The sequence below is a fragment of the Enhydra lutris genome, unplaced genomic scaffold (assembly GCF_002288905.1).
Source record: "Enhydra lutris kenyoni isolate GAN:26980312 unplaced genomic scaffold, ASM228890v2 scaffoldscaffold17, whole genome shotgun sequence".
NCBI classification, from domain to species: domain Eukaryota; kingdom Metazoa; phylum Chordata; class Mammalia; order Carnivora; family Mustelidae; genus Enhydra; species Enhydra lutris.
The window spans coordinates 49,237,795-49,255,221 of record NW_019154101.1 but is presented as its reverse complement, the minus strand read 5'-3'; the positions used below and the strand labels follow the sequence as shown (position 1 = coordinate 49,255,221).

The 17,427-nt window shown below is 36.7% G+C and overlaps 1 protein-coding gene across 1 annotated transcript in view; it reads left to right on the top strand.

Annotated features, from left to right (window-relative positions):
• LOC111147609 (ubiquitin protein ligase E3D) overlaps window positions 1-17,427 on the top strand; it is a 138,019-nt gene that overhangs the window by 93,118 nt on the left and 27,474 nt on the right. The window contains 1 exon segment of the mRNA XM_022503764.1: window positions 5,724-5,862. Coding sequence (XP_022359472.1) covers window positions 5,724-5,862 — 139 coding nt within the window.

Genomic DNA, 17,427 nt, shown 5'->3' with positions numbered 1-17,427 from the left:
TAGGCAGCCATAAAAAAATGATATCCTGCTATTTGTGACAACATGGATGAATCTAGAGGGTATTGTGCCAAGTGAAATAAGTTAGACTGAGAACGACAAATACTATATGATTTCATTCATATGTGGAATCTAAAAAAGAAAACAAATGAATAGACAAAAACCAGAATCAGACCTATAAATACAGAGAATAAACTGATGGTTTCGAGAGGAAAGGGGGTTATGGGATGGGCAAAATGACTGAAGAGGAGTGGGAAATACAGGCTTCCAGGTATGGAATGACTAAGTCACAGCATAGGAAACATGGTCCAGGGGTATTGTAATAGCATTGTATGGTGACAGATCATAGCTGTACTTGTGAGCATAGCCTAATGTACAGAAAAGTTGAATCACTATGTTGTACACCAGAAACAAATATAACATTGTGTGTCAACTATACTCAAAAATTTTTTTGAAATAAAATAAAATAAAACCAGTGTTCATAAATTGCAAAATACTTGGAAACAACAATAAATAAATAAAGTGTTGCCAGTATAATCCTTAAGTTCTCAACAAGTGATATCTTGTAATAATACATGCATTTATGAAAAACAAAGTCTTTTATTGTTTTTTGGCATGAATAAATGCACTTAATTTTGAGATTGCCTTGTTGGTAGCTTATTCAAAGCAGGACCATTTTCCCCATGCTTTCTGATTTGTGGGAGAGAGAGAGAGATTGTTTATAACAATTCATATGTCTTATGGACAAAGTTTAAAAGGCATAGCTTTCAGGAATTGTGTACCTAATTTTTTTTCTCTTAAGAGCCCCTTAAAGAGAACGGAAGAACAGTGTTAACATTTGGACTTAAAAAAACTCAATTTTTTTCCTATAATTTTCAAAGAAAATACTGTAATTTCAAAGAAGTGCTGTTCGTGAATTATTGAACCTTATTTTGAAATTTATAAGGAGCATTTGGTTTACATCCTTTCCAGCTTCTATTTTTTATGAATTCGTTCTTTTAAAATACCTAAATATCTTGGCGTTAATATGGTTTATTATAATAGTTAAACAGTATATTTGGTTGTTTCTGAATTTTTTGTTCTTGATAATATAAGAATTTATAAAATTTTGATTCCTTCTCTAAATTATTTATTAAATAGTTGTATGTTCATAATAAGTCTACCATTTAGTTGTGGTCATTTGCTTGTTTTGGTATTTTGAGAGCTTAAATTGATGAGCTTTATCATTGTTAGAGCTTTGAAATTGAAATTTAAAAATATACAGGTATAAACAGTATTATATTTTAACATCATTAATAGGGTATTTGCTTTCTTAGGTCCTTCTAAGGACTGAAGAATCCAGATCCATTGTGAAAATATGAAAAACATGACATTTAAATTAACTGTTTTCATCTTGAGTTCTCCCATAACATATTATTTTTTTCTTATATAGTATGTTGGACTCATTTGAAATATTTTAATTTTTGGTAGAGTTGTTTTATCATCTCTATTTGTCATTTTCATCTATTACATTAACAACCTCAGGTTTTTAGTAGAATGTATCACCTTTCTATTTTTTCAAGTTCTTTTCTTAATATTTATTGGTGTTTGATTCATTCTGAATTTCACTATTTTGTTAGAAGTGATGGAAAGTGACTCTCCCCCTTCTCATTGCCTCTTTAAAAATAGAGAGGCCACAGTTGCTTCTCTAGGGAATTTTGTCAAGGCAAAAGTTCCGAAATAAGGATGGTGTGTCCTCTGCTTCCATTTTGGTCTCTTTGACTAAGGTCACCTGGATGATGATTCTAGTCTCTTAGAAAGCTTCTTTCCCACTACTTTAAAAATCACTGACCATGGTACATAAACAATGACTCTTGGAACACTGAAAAAATTAAATTAAATTAAAAAAAAATCACCAGAATAGATTTCAATTAATGTTAAGTTTCTAATTCTCTTTGAATTATCTTTCTTGCCAGTTTTACAGTGGAAGTTTACTGATTTAGGTCTAATAGACTAGGATGTTTTTGCAGGAAATACCAGAAATAATCAAATTTTGGATTATTATAATCCTGTATTTCTTAAAATGTTTATATCATTAACAGAAATTTATATTGATATTTGAGCCATGGGGTAGATAGTCTCAAGGATCACTTCTGGCTTAATTAACACATGCCTTAAATTTTCATAATGAGTTTGGTGGTGGTTTTAAGATAAACTGAATTTTAAATATGACAGACCATTTCTTCATCTTCCTGCTTTCTTTATTTCTTTATTCCTAAGTCAAAACAAAGCAAGACAAAACCAAACCAAACCAAAACAAAACAGAAACCACAATGTAAAATCATTAACTGAAGTTTCGGGGAAAAGTTACCCATAGTTCTAAATTTCCAAAACAGCTGTTACCATTTATTTTTTCATGTGTTACTCTGTTTTTGTCCACATATATGGATGTTTCATGTGATTAATATGTGGTTAAGATTATAGAGAACATTTATGAAACTTAACAATAAAAAGGTAAATCCTGGGACTAATGAATATATAGTATGGGAAAAGAAAGAATAAATGGATAAATATTAGGATAAATAAAGGATGAATATTAGGCATTTGAGCCATCCTAGGTCCAGCTGGGTTGTCTAATTTTAAAAATAAGGTGGTTCGAATTATTAGAAAATGAGGTGTTCTAAGATACCTAAAATTTACTCCATACTTACCCTTGGGCTTTTCAATTTTGGAGGATAGAATTTGTCTAGAAATATGAAGCATTTCTGGATATAAAAGAGAATGAAATTTATGTGGAGAGGATCATGCTTGAATTTCTTTTCCCTCACTTGCCATGTGATTAGGACAACACTTGTCACTTCATGAGCTTCAGTAGAGATAAAAGTTGTTAACTCACAGAATACTTGAAGGATTAGATTTAAATTACTGTATGGTGACTAACATAATAAAATAAAATAAAAAATAAATAGTGAGTAAATACAGCTTTAGTGGCATCTCATAAAAAAATAAAAAAAATAATAAAAATAAAATGCCAAAGTTGAATTCACATACCATGCAAATATTTGTAATTACGTAGAGACGTGAATAACTAACATGTATAACTAATTGTATCTTTTTTGGTGACTATGGATATCATTAGTGTGGTGAATGTCCTTTTGTGTAAATTTTGGTGGTTTAATAACATTGTATAGATTATGTCTGAACTCCAGGATCTCATGAGGAAACCACACTTGTCCAAAAGTGCTTGTTACTCCTCAGTGACAAGGAGTGCTAATGTATTTTAGTTTCTACTTGTGTATCGATTTTGATAGATCACACCATAGCCACTTAGCAGCATGTTAACATCTTTGAGTAACAGTTAAACATTTCTTTGTGTGACCCAAAAATCCCATTTCTGATTATAAAAATAACACTTGGAAATTAAATTAAATTAAATTATTGAACATACAAATGTAAGTGGAATGTTTTTCTTATAGCCACTAAAAGGTGGCTGGGTGTGCCCGAGGAAGAACAACTAATCCCATCTTTCTTTCCACACTGAGCAGCCAAGTTAGAGGAATCTGCAGGTTATGATTGCTCGTGTTTGGTCTAGGATGAGTCATACAGCTCATATAAGAATACAAGTAGGGTGGTGGTTAAGTGTTGTAATGGGTACAAATATGGTATGGGGCAAGTAGTTAATTTTTTTTTTTAATTTAAAGATTTTATTTATTTTTTTTCAGAGAGAGAGAGAGCACAAGTAGGCAGAGAGGCATGCAGAGAGAGGGGGGAAGCAGTCTCCCTGCGGAGCAGAGAGCCCGATGTGGGGCTCGATCCCAGGACCCTGAGATCATGACCTGAGCTGAAGGCAGAGGCTTAACCCACTGAGCCACCCAGGTGCCCTAAGTAGTTAATTCTTATAAAGGGAACAAGAGGATGTCTCCAAGGAAATGATACTTATGTGGGTCTTGCAGGCTGAACAGAAGTTCACCAGGTAGCCTAACAGCCTTCCAGGTCCAGAAAACTGCATGAGAAGACTTTCTGTGTTTAGTGTAATGCAAGTAATGGTGTGGTTTATAGGGGGCATAAGAAAGGGGTTGGGAGAATGAGCTTAGAGCCACTGCACTAGTACTGCATTTGACTTTTGCCAAAGACGGTGAGATTTTTATTTCTACCCCAGAGTAATGTTGAGAATGTTGTATAACTAATAAAAGGAGAAAGAATAACATAGCCAATCAACAGAAAATAACAGAGAAGTGTTTAAAACACGGAGAAGACATTCCAAATGTGCCCTTGCTGAAAACAGAACATTTTGGGGGAAAGTGGGCAGTGTCCTATTCTAGTTCAACTAATTAGCAAATGCTTCAAAGAAGAGTTAATTCCCTATCCCACATCAGAAATGTATTAGTATAAGTAAACTGATTGATGACACAGCTAACCCATCTGCTATCACTTACCATATAAACGTTAAAATCCATTATGCCCTCAGCCACCAATGCTCTCTGATGTTCCAGAATTCACCGATAGGGTTAAAGGTAGCTTCACAAAAAGAAGTTAATGTAAATGGCCAAAAAATAATAATTACACACACACACACACACACACACACACACACACACACACACACACACAGGTTTCTCTTTAAAAATTAGGACAGTGATAAGAGATACTTTGACAGGGGCACAGATAGGAAATAAGTAAATAGAAGAATTGACAGAAAAAACATATCCTATTCTTATTACACCTTTTTCCCATAGTGATTTTCTGATTTCCCCCTTTACTTAAAGCACTAGATATAGGAATTCAGGAAGCCAGGGTTCTGTACCCAATCATATCGTTTCTGAACACATACCTCGTCCCAGAGAAGTCTCTTTACTTTTCTAGCCTTCAGTTTCCTCATTTCTTGAATGAAATAATTCTCAAGTAAGTTCAACAGGATATAGCAGAGATGCTTCATAGGCTACTTTGGAAGATGAAGGGAGCTTCCTGCCAACCTTTCCCCTTCCAACAGAGCAGCTTTGCTTTTATTTGTATTATAAATGGAGCTTTCACAGGACTTTTTGATAAAAGGATTCTGTCACTTTTTAAAGGTTTGAAAATCAACGAACTAGACACTTCATAGGGCATGTCCAGCTCAAACAATTTCCACATCGGTAGAATGAGGATAGTGACAGTTTCATTTCATACGTATCTGAAGGGCGAACGTGATGTTACATGTAGAAGAGGGCATAGAATAGAGGAAGCATTCAGTATGTTAGCTGTTATCCATCCCCCACCCCAAATAGACCCCTCACAAATAAGACCACATTTCATCTGACTCTTAAACTTTGAGTATGCAGTGTTGACCTGAAAAAATTACGGAATCTGTCTTATATCAAAAACACTATAAAAATGTCTTAGATATTTACTCTGAATTTTTAGTATAACCATTTTATTTCTAGTTTTTGTGCATTGCTTTTCCCTTCTACACTTGAAAGTCTTCTCCTTCTCCATCAAATTTTTGAAATAATTATGACCCGATACAACTATGAAATTATTATTATTTTTTGAGAGAGAGAAAGAAAGCATGAGTGGGTGGGGGAGGGACAGAGGCATAGGGAGAGAGAGAATATTTAGCAGACTCCTTGCTGGGCCTGGAGCCTGTCACTGGGCTGGATTTCACTATCCTGAGATCATGACCTGAACTGAAATCAAGAGTTGGATGCTTAACCGACTGAGCCACCTAGGCGCCCTACAATTATGTAATTATACACATCAATGTGTTTCAGGCTTTGCAGTGCTTGGGAAAGTGACATCAGCATCCACTCTCTAACCCTGCCCTCTGCAACCTGCTTGGAGCTGCTGCTGATATTATCAAGGAATAATGCCACACTGCCTCCATCCCTTCGCTCTATGAATTCCTTTCAGGTAAGTACAGTTTATTTACCAGGAGATAATTTTTCAGTTTTACTTGTAATTTTTTTTTTTTAAAGATTTTATTTATTTATTTGAAAGAGAGGCAGTGAGAGAGAGCATGAGTGAGGAGAAGGTCAGAAGGAGAAGCAGACTCCCTGTGGAGCTGGGAGCCCAATGCGGAAATCGATCACGGGACTCGAGGATCATGACCTGAGCCGAAAGCAGTCGTCCAACCAACTGAGCCACCCAGGCGTCCCACTTGTAATTGTTTTTTTAATGGTCTTTTATTTCACAGGAGATAGCCTACAGAACCCACAGTTCCAGATAATAATAATGATAAGCACAATGCATGTAATACTTTGTCTGTCTCTTTGAAATAAATAAACAGTAGAGGCTCAGAATTGATTAGGTAATAGTCTAATGGTGGCAGAACCCATACCAATCTAACTCCAGAGTTTGTTCTTTTAACCTCCATCTCCTGCGTCTGAGAGAAATGGCAAAAACACTTGACAAATACACTGTGAATGCCACTTTCCTTTTTCTGGCTTTGCCCTAGAACAAAGATTTTCATCCATTATTAGTAACTTTGCTATTGTTAGCTTGCAGTTGAATCGCCAAATAGATGTTTAACATGAATGGTGCCCTACCCACTTCCAGGACCTTTTCCCTATTTCGTAAGTCCTCCCTCATCACTTGCACACTCCTTTGGATAATTATCTGTGCTCCTGGTAAAGGACATGGTCAGAATAGAACAAACAGGACAAAACAACATATGTGGTCTAATCAACAGGAAGACCTCCTCCTCCCTGGTAGGCAGCACATTGTACTGAGGTGGCAAATGGGAGTTAAATATCAACTATTTGCTTAAGTTTGACCTATAGCTCCTGAATGTAACGTTGAACTTACCTATGACTCTTGACAATGGAAAAATAGTCATGAGCTCTCTGAGGCTGATGAGAAGGTCACATGCATTGCTGAGAAATGAGTAAACATAGGTTGGCTCTACTTCTGAAGGATTGTGGCTGCATCCTAAGATAACTTCAGGATCAGTGTAGATTGCTTGATATACCTCTGTGTTAAAACAGGATGTGGATTTTCTTGTGAATTACAGCTCAGGAAATTGTTTTAAAAAATTACTCCAAGAGAATGCTTCCAAACACATTTTACAAAGCCAGCATTACCCTGATACCAAAACCAGACAAGAATGCCACTAGAAAGGGGCTCCTGGGTGGCTCAGTCATTAAGTGTCTGCCTTTGGCTTGGGTCATGATCCCAGGGTGCTGGGATCGAGCCCCATATCAGGCTCCTTGCTTGGAGGGGGGTCTGCTTCTCCCTCTCCCACTCCCCCTGCTTGTGTTGCTGCTCTCATTATCTCTCTCTCTGTCAAATAAATAAAATCTTTAAAAAAAAAAAAAAAAAAGAATGCCACTAGGAAAGAACACTACAGGCCAATATCCCTGATGAACATAGATATAAAAATCCTCAACAAAATATTAGCAAACCTTTGAATTCAATATACAATGAATATATTGACATTTATTCCAGAGATGCAGGGATGGTTCAACATCTGCAAATCAATCAGTGCAATATACCACATTAACAAAATGAAGGGCAAAAATTACATGATCATCTCAATAGAGTTAGAAAAAACACTTGACAAAATTCAACACCCATTAATGATTAAAAACTCTCAATAAAGTCGGTATGGAGGGAACATACCTCAACATAATAAAGGCCATAATATGACAAGCCCATAGCTAACATCATACTCAATGATAAAATCAGGAATAAGATAGGATGCTCACTCTCACCACTTTCATTTAACATAGTATTAGAAGTCCTAGCCAAAGCAGTTAGGTAAGTAAAAGAAATGAGAGGGATCTAAATTAGAAGGAAAAGGAAGTAAAACTATTTATAGATGATATATTACATAGAGAAAATCCTAAAAACTACCAAAGAACTAGTAGAACTAATGAAAGAAAAAGTTTCAAGATACAAAATCAATATACAAAAATCTGTTGTGTTTCTGTATTCTAATAACAAAATATCAAAAAGAGAACTTAAGGGGCACCTGGGTGGCTCAGTTGGTTAAGCATCTGCCTTCAACTCAGGTCATGATCTCAGGGTTCTGGGATCGAGCCACATGGGTTCCCTGCTCAGTGGGGAGCCTGTTTCTCCCCCTCTCCTTGACATTTCTCCTGCTTGTACTCTCTCTTTTTTTCTCTCTGTCAAATAAATAAATAAAACTTTAAAAAATTAAGAAAACAATCCCTTTTCCAATTCTATTGTAAAGAATAAAATACCTAGGAATAAATAAAGTTGAGGTAAAAAATCTGCACACTGAAAGCTATAAGACATTAATGAAAGTAATCGAAAAAGACACAAATAAATGGGTAGATAGTCTGTGCTCATGGATTAAAAGAATTGATATTATTAAAATATCCATACCACCTAGGGCAACCTAAAGATTTGGTGCAATCCTTATCAAAATTCCAATGGCATTTTCCACAGAACTAGACAAAGAATTCTTAAGTTTGTGTGAAGCCACAGAAGACCCCAAATAGCCAAAGCAGTCTTGAGAAAGAACAACAAAACTGGAAATATTATGCTTCTGGAGTTCACACTGTATTACAAAGCTATAGTAATCAAAACAGTATGGTCTTGGCATAAAAACAGATACATAGATCAGTGGAACAGAATAGAGAGCCCAGAAATAAACCCATGTGTATACATGGTCAACTAATTTATGACAGAGAAGCCAAGAATATACAATGGGTAAAGGGTCGTCTCTTCAGTGAATGGTGCTGGGAAAACTGGACAGCCACAGGCAAAAGAATGAAATTGGACCATCTCAAAAATTAACTCAAAATGGATTAAAGACTTGAGTGTGGGACCTAAAAGTATAAAACTCCTAGAAGAAAACGTAGGAGGTAAGTTCCTTGACAGTGGTCTTGGTGATGATTTTTTTAATCTGACACCAAAAGCAAAAATAAACAAAGGACTACATCAAACTGAAAAGCTGCTACACAATAAAGGAAATTGTCAACAAAATGAAAGATGACCTACTGAAAGGGAGAAAATATTTGCAAATCATAATCTTGTAAGGGGTTAATATCCAAAATATATAAAGAACTCCTACAACTCAGTAGCAAAAAACCCAAACACTTCAATTAAGAAATGAACAAAAGATCTGTAGAGACATTTTTCCAATTAAGTCATACAGATGGCCAACATCACGAGTCGTCAGAAAAATACAGATCAAAACCACAGTGAGCTATCATCTCACACCTGTTAGGATGGTGATCATCAAAACTATAAGAACCAGTGATGGTGAGGTTGTGTTGAAAAGGGAAGCCTTGTGCACTCTTGTGGGAATGTACATTGGTGTAGCTCCTGTGGAAAACAGAAACCTGTTGGCCAAAAAATTAAGAATAGTACTAGCATATGATCCAGCAATAACACTGCTGCATGTTTATTGAAAGCAAATGAAAACACTAACTTGAAAAGATCTGTGCATCCCCACTTCATTGCAACGTCATTTACAATAGCCAAGATATGGAAACAAACCGAGCGTCCCAACTATGGATGAATGGATAAAGAAGTTGTGGGGCATATATATGCAATTCAACCATACAAAAGAATAAAACCCTGCCATTTGTGGCAACATGGATGGACCTAGAGGAGATTATGCTAAGTGAAATAAGTCAGACAGAGAAAGACATACCATATGATCTCATTTATATGTGGATTCTAAAAAACAAAACCAAAGAAACCCAAGTTCACAAATATGGTGAGGACAAAACAGGTAAAGGTGATCAAAAGGTACAAAGTTCCAGTTATAAAATAACTCACTTCTGGGAATATAATGTACATCATGGTGACTATAGCTAATAATACTGTATTGAATATTTGAAAGCTGCTAATAGATTAGATCTTAAAAGTTCTCATCACAAGAAAAAAATTTTTGTAGCTGGGATGGTGCTGAATGTTTATTAGACTTATCATGATGATCATTTTGTACTGTATATAAATGTGAAGTTGTTGTATACCTGAAACTAATATAACGTCATATGTCAATTATATCTCAATTAAAAATATTTTTTAAATAACTGCTCCAGTCTAATTTGCATGCATATTCTCCTGGGAAGCTGTGATAGTTTGGGCTTTGTGTACCTGTTTTATTTATCAGCTTCAATCCTGAACTCTCAAAGGAACCTCTGAAAATACCGTCTCATTTTATAAGAGAGGAAACTGAGATTCAGAGAGGTAGAGTGGATTTGTCAAGGAATACCCACCATGTTAGAGACAGAGCTGGACTCACCAGGCTTGTGTCCTGGTAATTCCACCTGCTACCCAAACTCAGTACTTGCTGAAGTCCTGGAAGATGGAGGAGGTGTGAGTGGTAGATGGAGGCAGGTTGTATCTGCCTTGGAATGTTCACAAACACACCTTATTTTGCAGTTACTTATAATTATTTATATACTACCCTGAACCAGAAATTTTTTAAAATTCTGTATTATCAATCCCTATTTCTTTTAAGTTTTGCTCATTGGATTGAACATTAAATAACATAAAAGTTTGTATATGCCCACAAACATTTATGGAGGGAGATGTAAGAAACTTAATAGTGGTTATCTTTGGGGAGCAAAGCAGTAAGACATTTACTATTTAAGTCACTTTCTCATGTACTGTTTGAAATGTTTATATGATGGGTGAATGGGGATCAAGAGAGACGACTCTGACTTGGAGGATGTTATAGTGTATGAGGGAGATAGAATAATCATCCATGTGTGATATAAATTGAGAATAATTTTATTACAAAGTAGCCTCGAGTCTTAAAGAGATTAAGGTAGAAGAGTAATTTAAACTGGGTGTGGGGGGAATTGAGAGGAGGCCCATCCTGCATTGTCTCTGAGACAGAGGAGGTCTTAATCCCTTGACGGATCTCAGCTTAGGCTCATGTCAGCCCCTGGGCACGAAAGGGCTGTGTGCGCTCAGCGGTGTTAGTGCCCTCTCATGGCCGCTCAACCACAGGAGCTCTGTGACTGACTCCCTCCCTACCTGTGATTATACTTCCTCTGGTTTCAGCCTGGTTGCTGAATATTATTAATCAGAAGCACAGACACTTTCCCAGTTTCCAAGCTTCAGAGAAACTTGGCACAAGTTCACGAACTGTGTCTGCAAAAGCAATGTAGTCCTTGCTGCTGCTACCTCTAGAAAGAAGCGTTCTTATCAGGACCATACCAGGAACCGACTTCCTTATGCAGGTCTTCACTGCAAGATAAAGGATCAGTGAAGAAGGGGAAGATGTCTGTCAGGATTAGAAAGAGATGCTCTGCTTTTTCATCTTTGTAACACCTACTTAATCATTTATTACAATGGCAAGGAGTGGGGCTGCTAATTTTACCCATATTTGGGATTTACTTTTTTCAATTCGAAATTCACTGTAATGCACATCTTTTAAAGTGCTGTATTGGCAAGAGCTGTAAAATAGTAGAATGACACTTGTTAAAGATACCATCTTTACATTTCCAGTTCTCTTACTTTCCAGGCCAACTTAGTGACTGCTGCTTTTTTGTAAAAATGTTATTTTAGGTTCCAGGGATTCAGACAGCACTCCTGCTTGAACTGCTACACTGCCAGATCCCAAAAGGACAGGCTTACCTTATTAAATTAGAGCTATTAAAATATATGAAATTTTAACTTCTTAAATTACAATGTAATATTTCTTTTAGGCCAATAAGTATATCTTTTGGTGGATTTGTTATAATTTTAACTTGTACCGTGTTACCATACCTTAGTATCCATAGTGTGACTATGAGCAAACAGAATGTAGGATTTGGTTGAGAATCACTGATTCATTGCTAAGCACATACTGTAGTTGTTGTGCCCCAAGAGGAAGGATGGATTTCTGTCACTCCAGGCTTAAAATTCTTCTACCACCTTTCTGTTGCAATGAGAACAAAATCCAAGCACCTGATCAGAAGCAAGACCTACCTTTGGCACTCTTGGTGGACAGTTAATCAGGCCCAAGGCCCCAACGATCCCAGCTGAGCATTGTTTTCCCAGTTTGCACGTGCTTCCATTTCTTCTGCAGTTGGGTCTCTTCCACTCTAAGCGTAGAATAACTAAGTGGTAACATGGCAGAGGGCTCCATTAATAGATGCAGTCATCTGGCCAAACTCTTCTGTCTCTCCTAATTTATGGTTTGACTCCCACAGAGAATTCCCAAGAAGAGTCTTCCTTGGAAACTTATACTCACCTGGGAGATAAGGAGTGTTCCACTGCCTCCAGCCCTGAACTGAGGAAATCTTTTTTGTTCTCTCCCACACCTTACCTCATTAACTCCCCCTCCGTCAGCTGCTCCCGGCCTTCCAAACTGTGTGGGTGGCATTTCTAAGGGCATAGAGCCCCCAAATTAAAGCTTCTTTGTTTCCCCCAGGTAGATTGCTGTGTTCTATAATAATTGTAAATGTTTTCACAGACATCATCCTTTTTTAAATCCTCACAACAACAAACCCTATTTTAAAGGTACAGAAAGGAAGTAATCTAGACAAGTTCATGTAACTACTAATATGCACGGCTGTGTTTTTTATTTTAATGCTTACCTAGGTCCTCTGGTTCTGAGTCTATTATTTATTTCATCCCATGACAATTTCATCAAAGAAAAGGGCAAATGGTCCTTTTTCACAGTCCTGGGTTTTATATTACCTTATTTTTACCATCTGGCAGCAAAAGTTTTTCTTTTATTAATATCATCCTTTAGAGAACCACAACCTTCAAACATGGGCACAGTATGAGTAACATTCTCAAGCATTATGGATCCTAGCAAAAAAAAGTTGAGCTTCATCAGGTAAACAGTTTTATGTATATGCTGTGTGATTGAATTATGTAGTGAAAATATGTGGAAAAGAAGAAACAGAAAAAGCTTTATTGAGTTCATCTGATAATTAGGGTTGGTTAGGGATATTTTTCAGCTCTAGATGGATTTTAAATCATACACTCTTCACTGCAGAAGGATGAAGCCAATGAAGCATCTTTTTTTTTTTACAACTAATATTTTTTATTTTGTTTTATTTCTAAAAATATTTTTTGTGACTATTTTTTACACACACACACACACACACACACACACACACACACACACACACACACAGGTTTCTCTTTAAAAATTAGGACAGTGATAAGAGATACTTTGACAGGGGCACAGATAGGAAATAAGTAAATAGAAGAATTGACAGAAAAAACATATCCTATTCTTATTACACCTTTTTCCCATAGTGATTTTCTGATTTCCCCCTTTACTTAAAGCACTAGATATAGGAATTCAGGAAGCCAGGGTTCTGTACCCAATCATATCGTTTCTGAACACATACCTCGTCCCAGAGAAGTCTCTTTACTTTTCTAGCCTTCAGTTTCCTCATTTCTTGAATGAAATAATTCTCAAGTAAGTTCAACAGGATATAGCAGAGATGCTTCATAGGCTACTTTGGAAGATGAAGGGAGCTTCCTGCCAACCTTTCCCCTTCCAACAGAGCAGCTTTGCTTTTATTTGTATTATAAATGGAGCTTTCACAGGACTTTTTGATAAAAGGATTCTGTCACTTTTTAAAGGTTTGAAAATCAACGAACTAGACACTTCATAGGGCATGTCCAGCTCAAACAATTTCCACATCGGTAGAATGAGGATAGTGACAGTTTCATTTCATACGTATCTGAAGGGCGAACGTGATGTTACATGTAGAAGAGGGCATAGAATAGAGGAAGCATTCAGTATGTTAGCTGTTATCCATCCCCCACCCCAAATAGACCCCTCACAAATAAGACCACATTTCATCTGACTCTTAAACTTTGAGTATGCAGTGTTGACCTGAAAAAATTACGGAATCTGTCTTATATCAAAAACACTATAAAAATGTCTTAGATATTTACTCTGAATTTTTAGTATAACCATTTTATTTCTAGTTTTTGTGCATTGCTTTTCCCTTCTACACTTGAAAGTCTTCTCCTTCTCCATCAAATTTTTGAAATAATTATGACCCGATACAACTATGAAATTATTATTATTTTTTGAGAGAGAGAAAGAAAGCATGAGTGGGTGGGGGAGGGACAGAGGCATAGGGAGAGAGAGAATATTTAGCAGACTCCTTGCTGGGCCTGGAGCCTGTCACTGGGCTGGATTTCACTATCCTGAGATCATGACCTGAACTGAAATCAAGAGTTGGATGCTTAACCGACTGAGCCACCTAGGCGCCCTACAATTATGTAATTATACACATCAATGTGTTTCAGGCTTTGCAGTGCTTGGGAAAGTGACATCAGCATCCACTCTCTAACCCTGCCCTCTGCAACCTGCTTGGAGCTGCTGCTGATATTATCAAGGAATAATGCCACACTGCCTCCATCCCTTCGCTCTATGAATTCCTTTCAGGTAAGTACAGTTTATTTACCAGGAGATAATTTTTCAGTTTTACTTGTAATTTTTTTTTTTTAAAGATTTTATTTATTTATTTGAAAGAGAGGCAGTGAGAGAGAGCATGAGTGAGGAGAAGGTCAGAAGGAGAAGCAGACTCCCTGTGGAGCTGGGAGCCCAATGCGGAAATCGATCACGGGACTCGAGGATCATGACCTGAGCCGAAAGCAGTCGTCCAACCAACTGAGCCACCCAGGCGTCCCACTTGTAATTGTTTTTTTAATGGTCTTTTATTTCACAGGAGATAGCCTACAGAACCCACAGTTCCAGATAATAATAATGATAAGCACAATGCATGTAATACTTTGTCTGTCTCTTTGAAATAAATAAACAGTAGAGGCTCAGAATTGATTAGGTAATAGTCTAATGGTGGCAGAACCCATACCAATCTAACTCCAGAGTTTGTTCTTTTAACCTCCATCTCCTGCGTCTGAGAGAAATGGCAAAAACACTTGACAAATACACTGTGAATGCCACTTTCCTTTTTCTGGCTTTGCCCTAGAACAAAGATTTTCATCCATTATTAGTAACTTTGCTATTGTTAGCTTGCAGTTGAATCGCCAAATAGATGTTTAACATGAATGGTGCCCTACCCACTTCCAGGACCTTTTCCCTATTTCGTAAGTCCTCCCTCATCACTTGCACACTCCTTTGGATAATTATCTGTGCTCCTGGTAAAGGACATGGTCAGAATAGAACAAACAGGACAAAACAACATATGTGGTCTAATCAACAGGAAGACCTCCTCCTCCCTGGTAGGCAGCACATTGTACTGAGGTGGCAAATGGGAGTTAAATATCAACTATTTGCTTAAGTTTGACCTATAGCTCCTGAATGTAACGTTGAACTTACCTATGACTCTTGACAATGGAAAAATAGTCATGAGCTCTCTGAGGCTGATGAGAAGGTCACATGCATTGCTGAGAAATGAGTAAACATAGGTTGGCTCTACTTCTGAAGGATTGTGGCTGCATCCTAAGATAACTTCAGGATCAGTGTAGATTGCTTGATATACCTCTGTGTTAAAACAGGATGTGGATTTTCTTGTGAATTACAGCTCAGGAAATTGTTTTAAAAAATTACTCCAAGAGAATGCTTCCAAACACATTTTACAAAGCCAGCATTACCCTGATACCAAAACCAGACAAGAATGCCACTAGAAAGGGGCTCCTGGGTGGCTCAGTCATTAAGTGTCTGCCTTTGGCTTGGGTCATGATCCCAGGGTGCTGGGATCGAGCCCCATATCAGGCTCCTTGCTTGGAGGGGGGTCTGCTTCTCCCTCTCCCACTCCCCCTGCTTGTGTTGCTGCTCTCATTATCTCTCTCTCTGTCAAATAAATAAAATCTTTAAAAAAAAAAAAAAAAAAGAATGCCACTAGGAAAGAACACTACAGGCCAATATCCCTGATGAACATAGATATAAAAATCCTCAACAAAATATTAGCAAACCTTTGAATTCAATATACAATGAATATATTGACATTTATTCCAGAGATGCAGGGATGGTTCAACATCTGCAAATCAATCAGTGCAATATACCACATTAACAAAATGAAGGGCAAAAATTACATGATCATCTCAATAGAGTTAGAAAAAACACTTGACAAAATTCAACACCCATTAATGATTAAAAACTCTCAATAAAGTCGGTATGGAGGGAACATACCTCAACATAATAAAGGCCATAATATGACAAGCCCATAGCTAACATCATACTCAATGATAAAATCAGGAATAAGATAGGATGCTCACTCTCACCACTTTCATTTAACATAGTATTAGAAGTCCTAGCCAAAGCAGTTAGGTAAGTAAAAGAAATGAGAGGGATCTAAATTAGAAGGAAAAGGAAGTAAAACTATTTATAGATGATATATTACATAGAGAAAATCCTAAAAACTACCAAAGAACTAGTAGAACTAATGAAAGAAAAAGTTTCAAGATACAAAATCAATATACAAAAATCTGTTGTGTTTCTGTATTCTAATAACAAAATATCAAAAAGAGAACTTAAGGGGCACCTGGGTGGCTCAGTTGGTTAAGCATCTGCCTTCAACTCAGGTCATGATCTCAGGGTTCTGGGATCGAGCCACATGGGTTCCCTGCTCAGTGGGGAGCCTGTTTCTCCCCCTCTCCTTGACATTTCTCCTGCTTGTACTCTCTCTTTTTTTCTCTCTGTCAAATAAATAAATAAAACTTTAAAAAATTAAGAAAACAATCCCTTTTCCAATTCTATTGTAAAGAATAAAATACCTAGGAATAAATAAAGTTGAGGTAAAAAATCTGCACACTGAAAGCTATAAGACATTAATGAAAGTAATCGAAAAAGACACAAATAAATGGGTAGATAGTCTGTGCTCATGGATTAAAAGAATTGATATTATTAAAATATCCATACCACCTAGGGCAACCTAAAGATTTGGTGCAATCCTTATCAAAATTCCAATGGCATTTTCCACAGAACTAGACAAAGAATTCTTAAGTTTGTGTGAAGCCACAGAAGACCCCAAATAGCCAAAGCAGTCTTGAGAAAGAACAACAAAACTGGAAATATTATGCTTCTGGAGTTCACACTGTATTACAAAGCTATAGTAATCAAAACAGTATGGTCTTGGCATAAAAACAGATACATAGATCAGTGGAACAGAATAGAGAGCCCAGAAATAAACCCATGTGTATACATGGTCAACTAATTTATGACAGAGAAGCCAAGAATATACAATGGGTAAAGGGTCGTCTCTTCAGTGAATGGTGCTGGGAAAACTGGACAGCCACAGGCAAAAGAATGAAATTGGACCATCTCAAAAATTAACTCAAAATGGATTAAAGACTTGAGTGTGGGACCTAAAAGTATAAAACTCCTAGAAGAAAACGTAGGAGGTAAGTTCCTTGACAGTGGTCTTGGTGATGATTTTTTTAATCTGACACCAAAAGCAAAAATAAACAAAGGACTACATCAAACTGAAAAGCTGCTACACAATAAAGGAAATTGTCAACAAAATGAAAGATGACCTACTGAAAGGGAGAAAATATTTGCAAATCATAATCTTGTAAGGGGTTAATATCCAAAATATATAAAGAACTCCTACAACTCAGTAGCAAAAAACC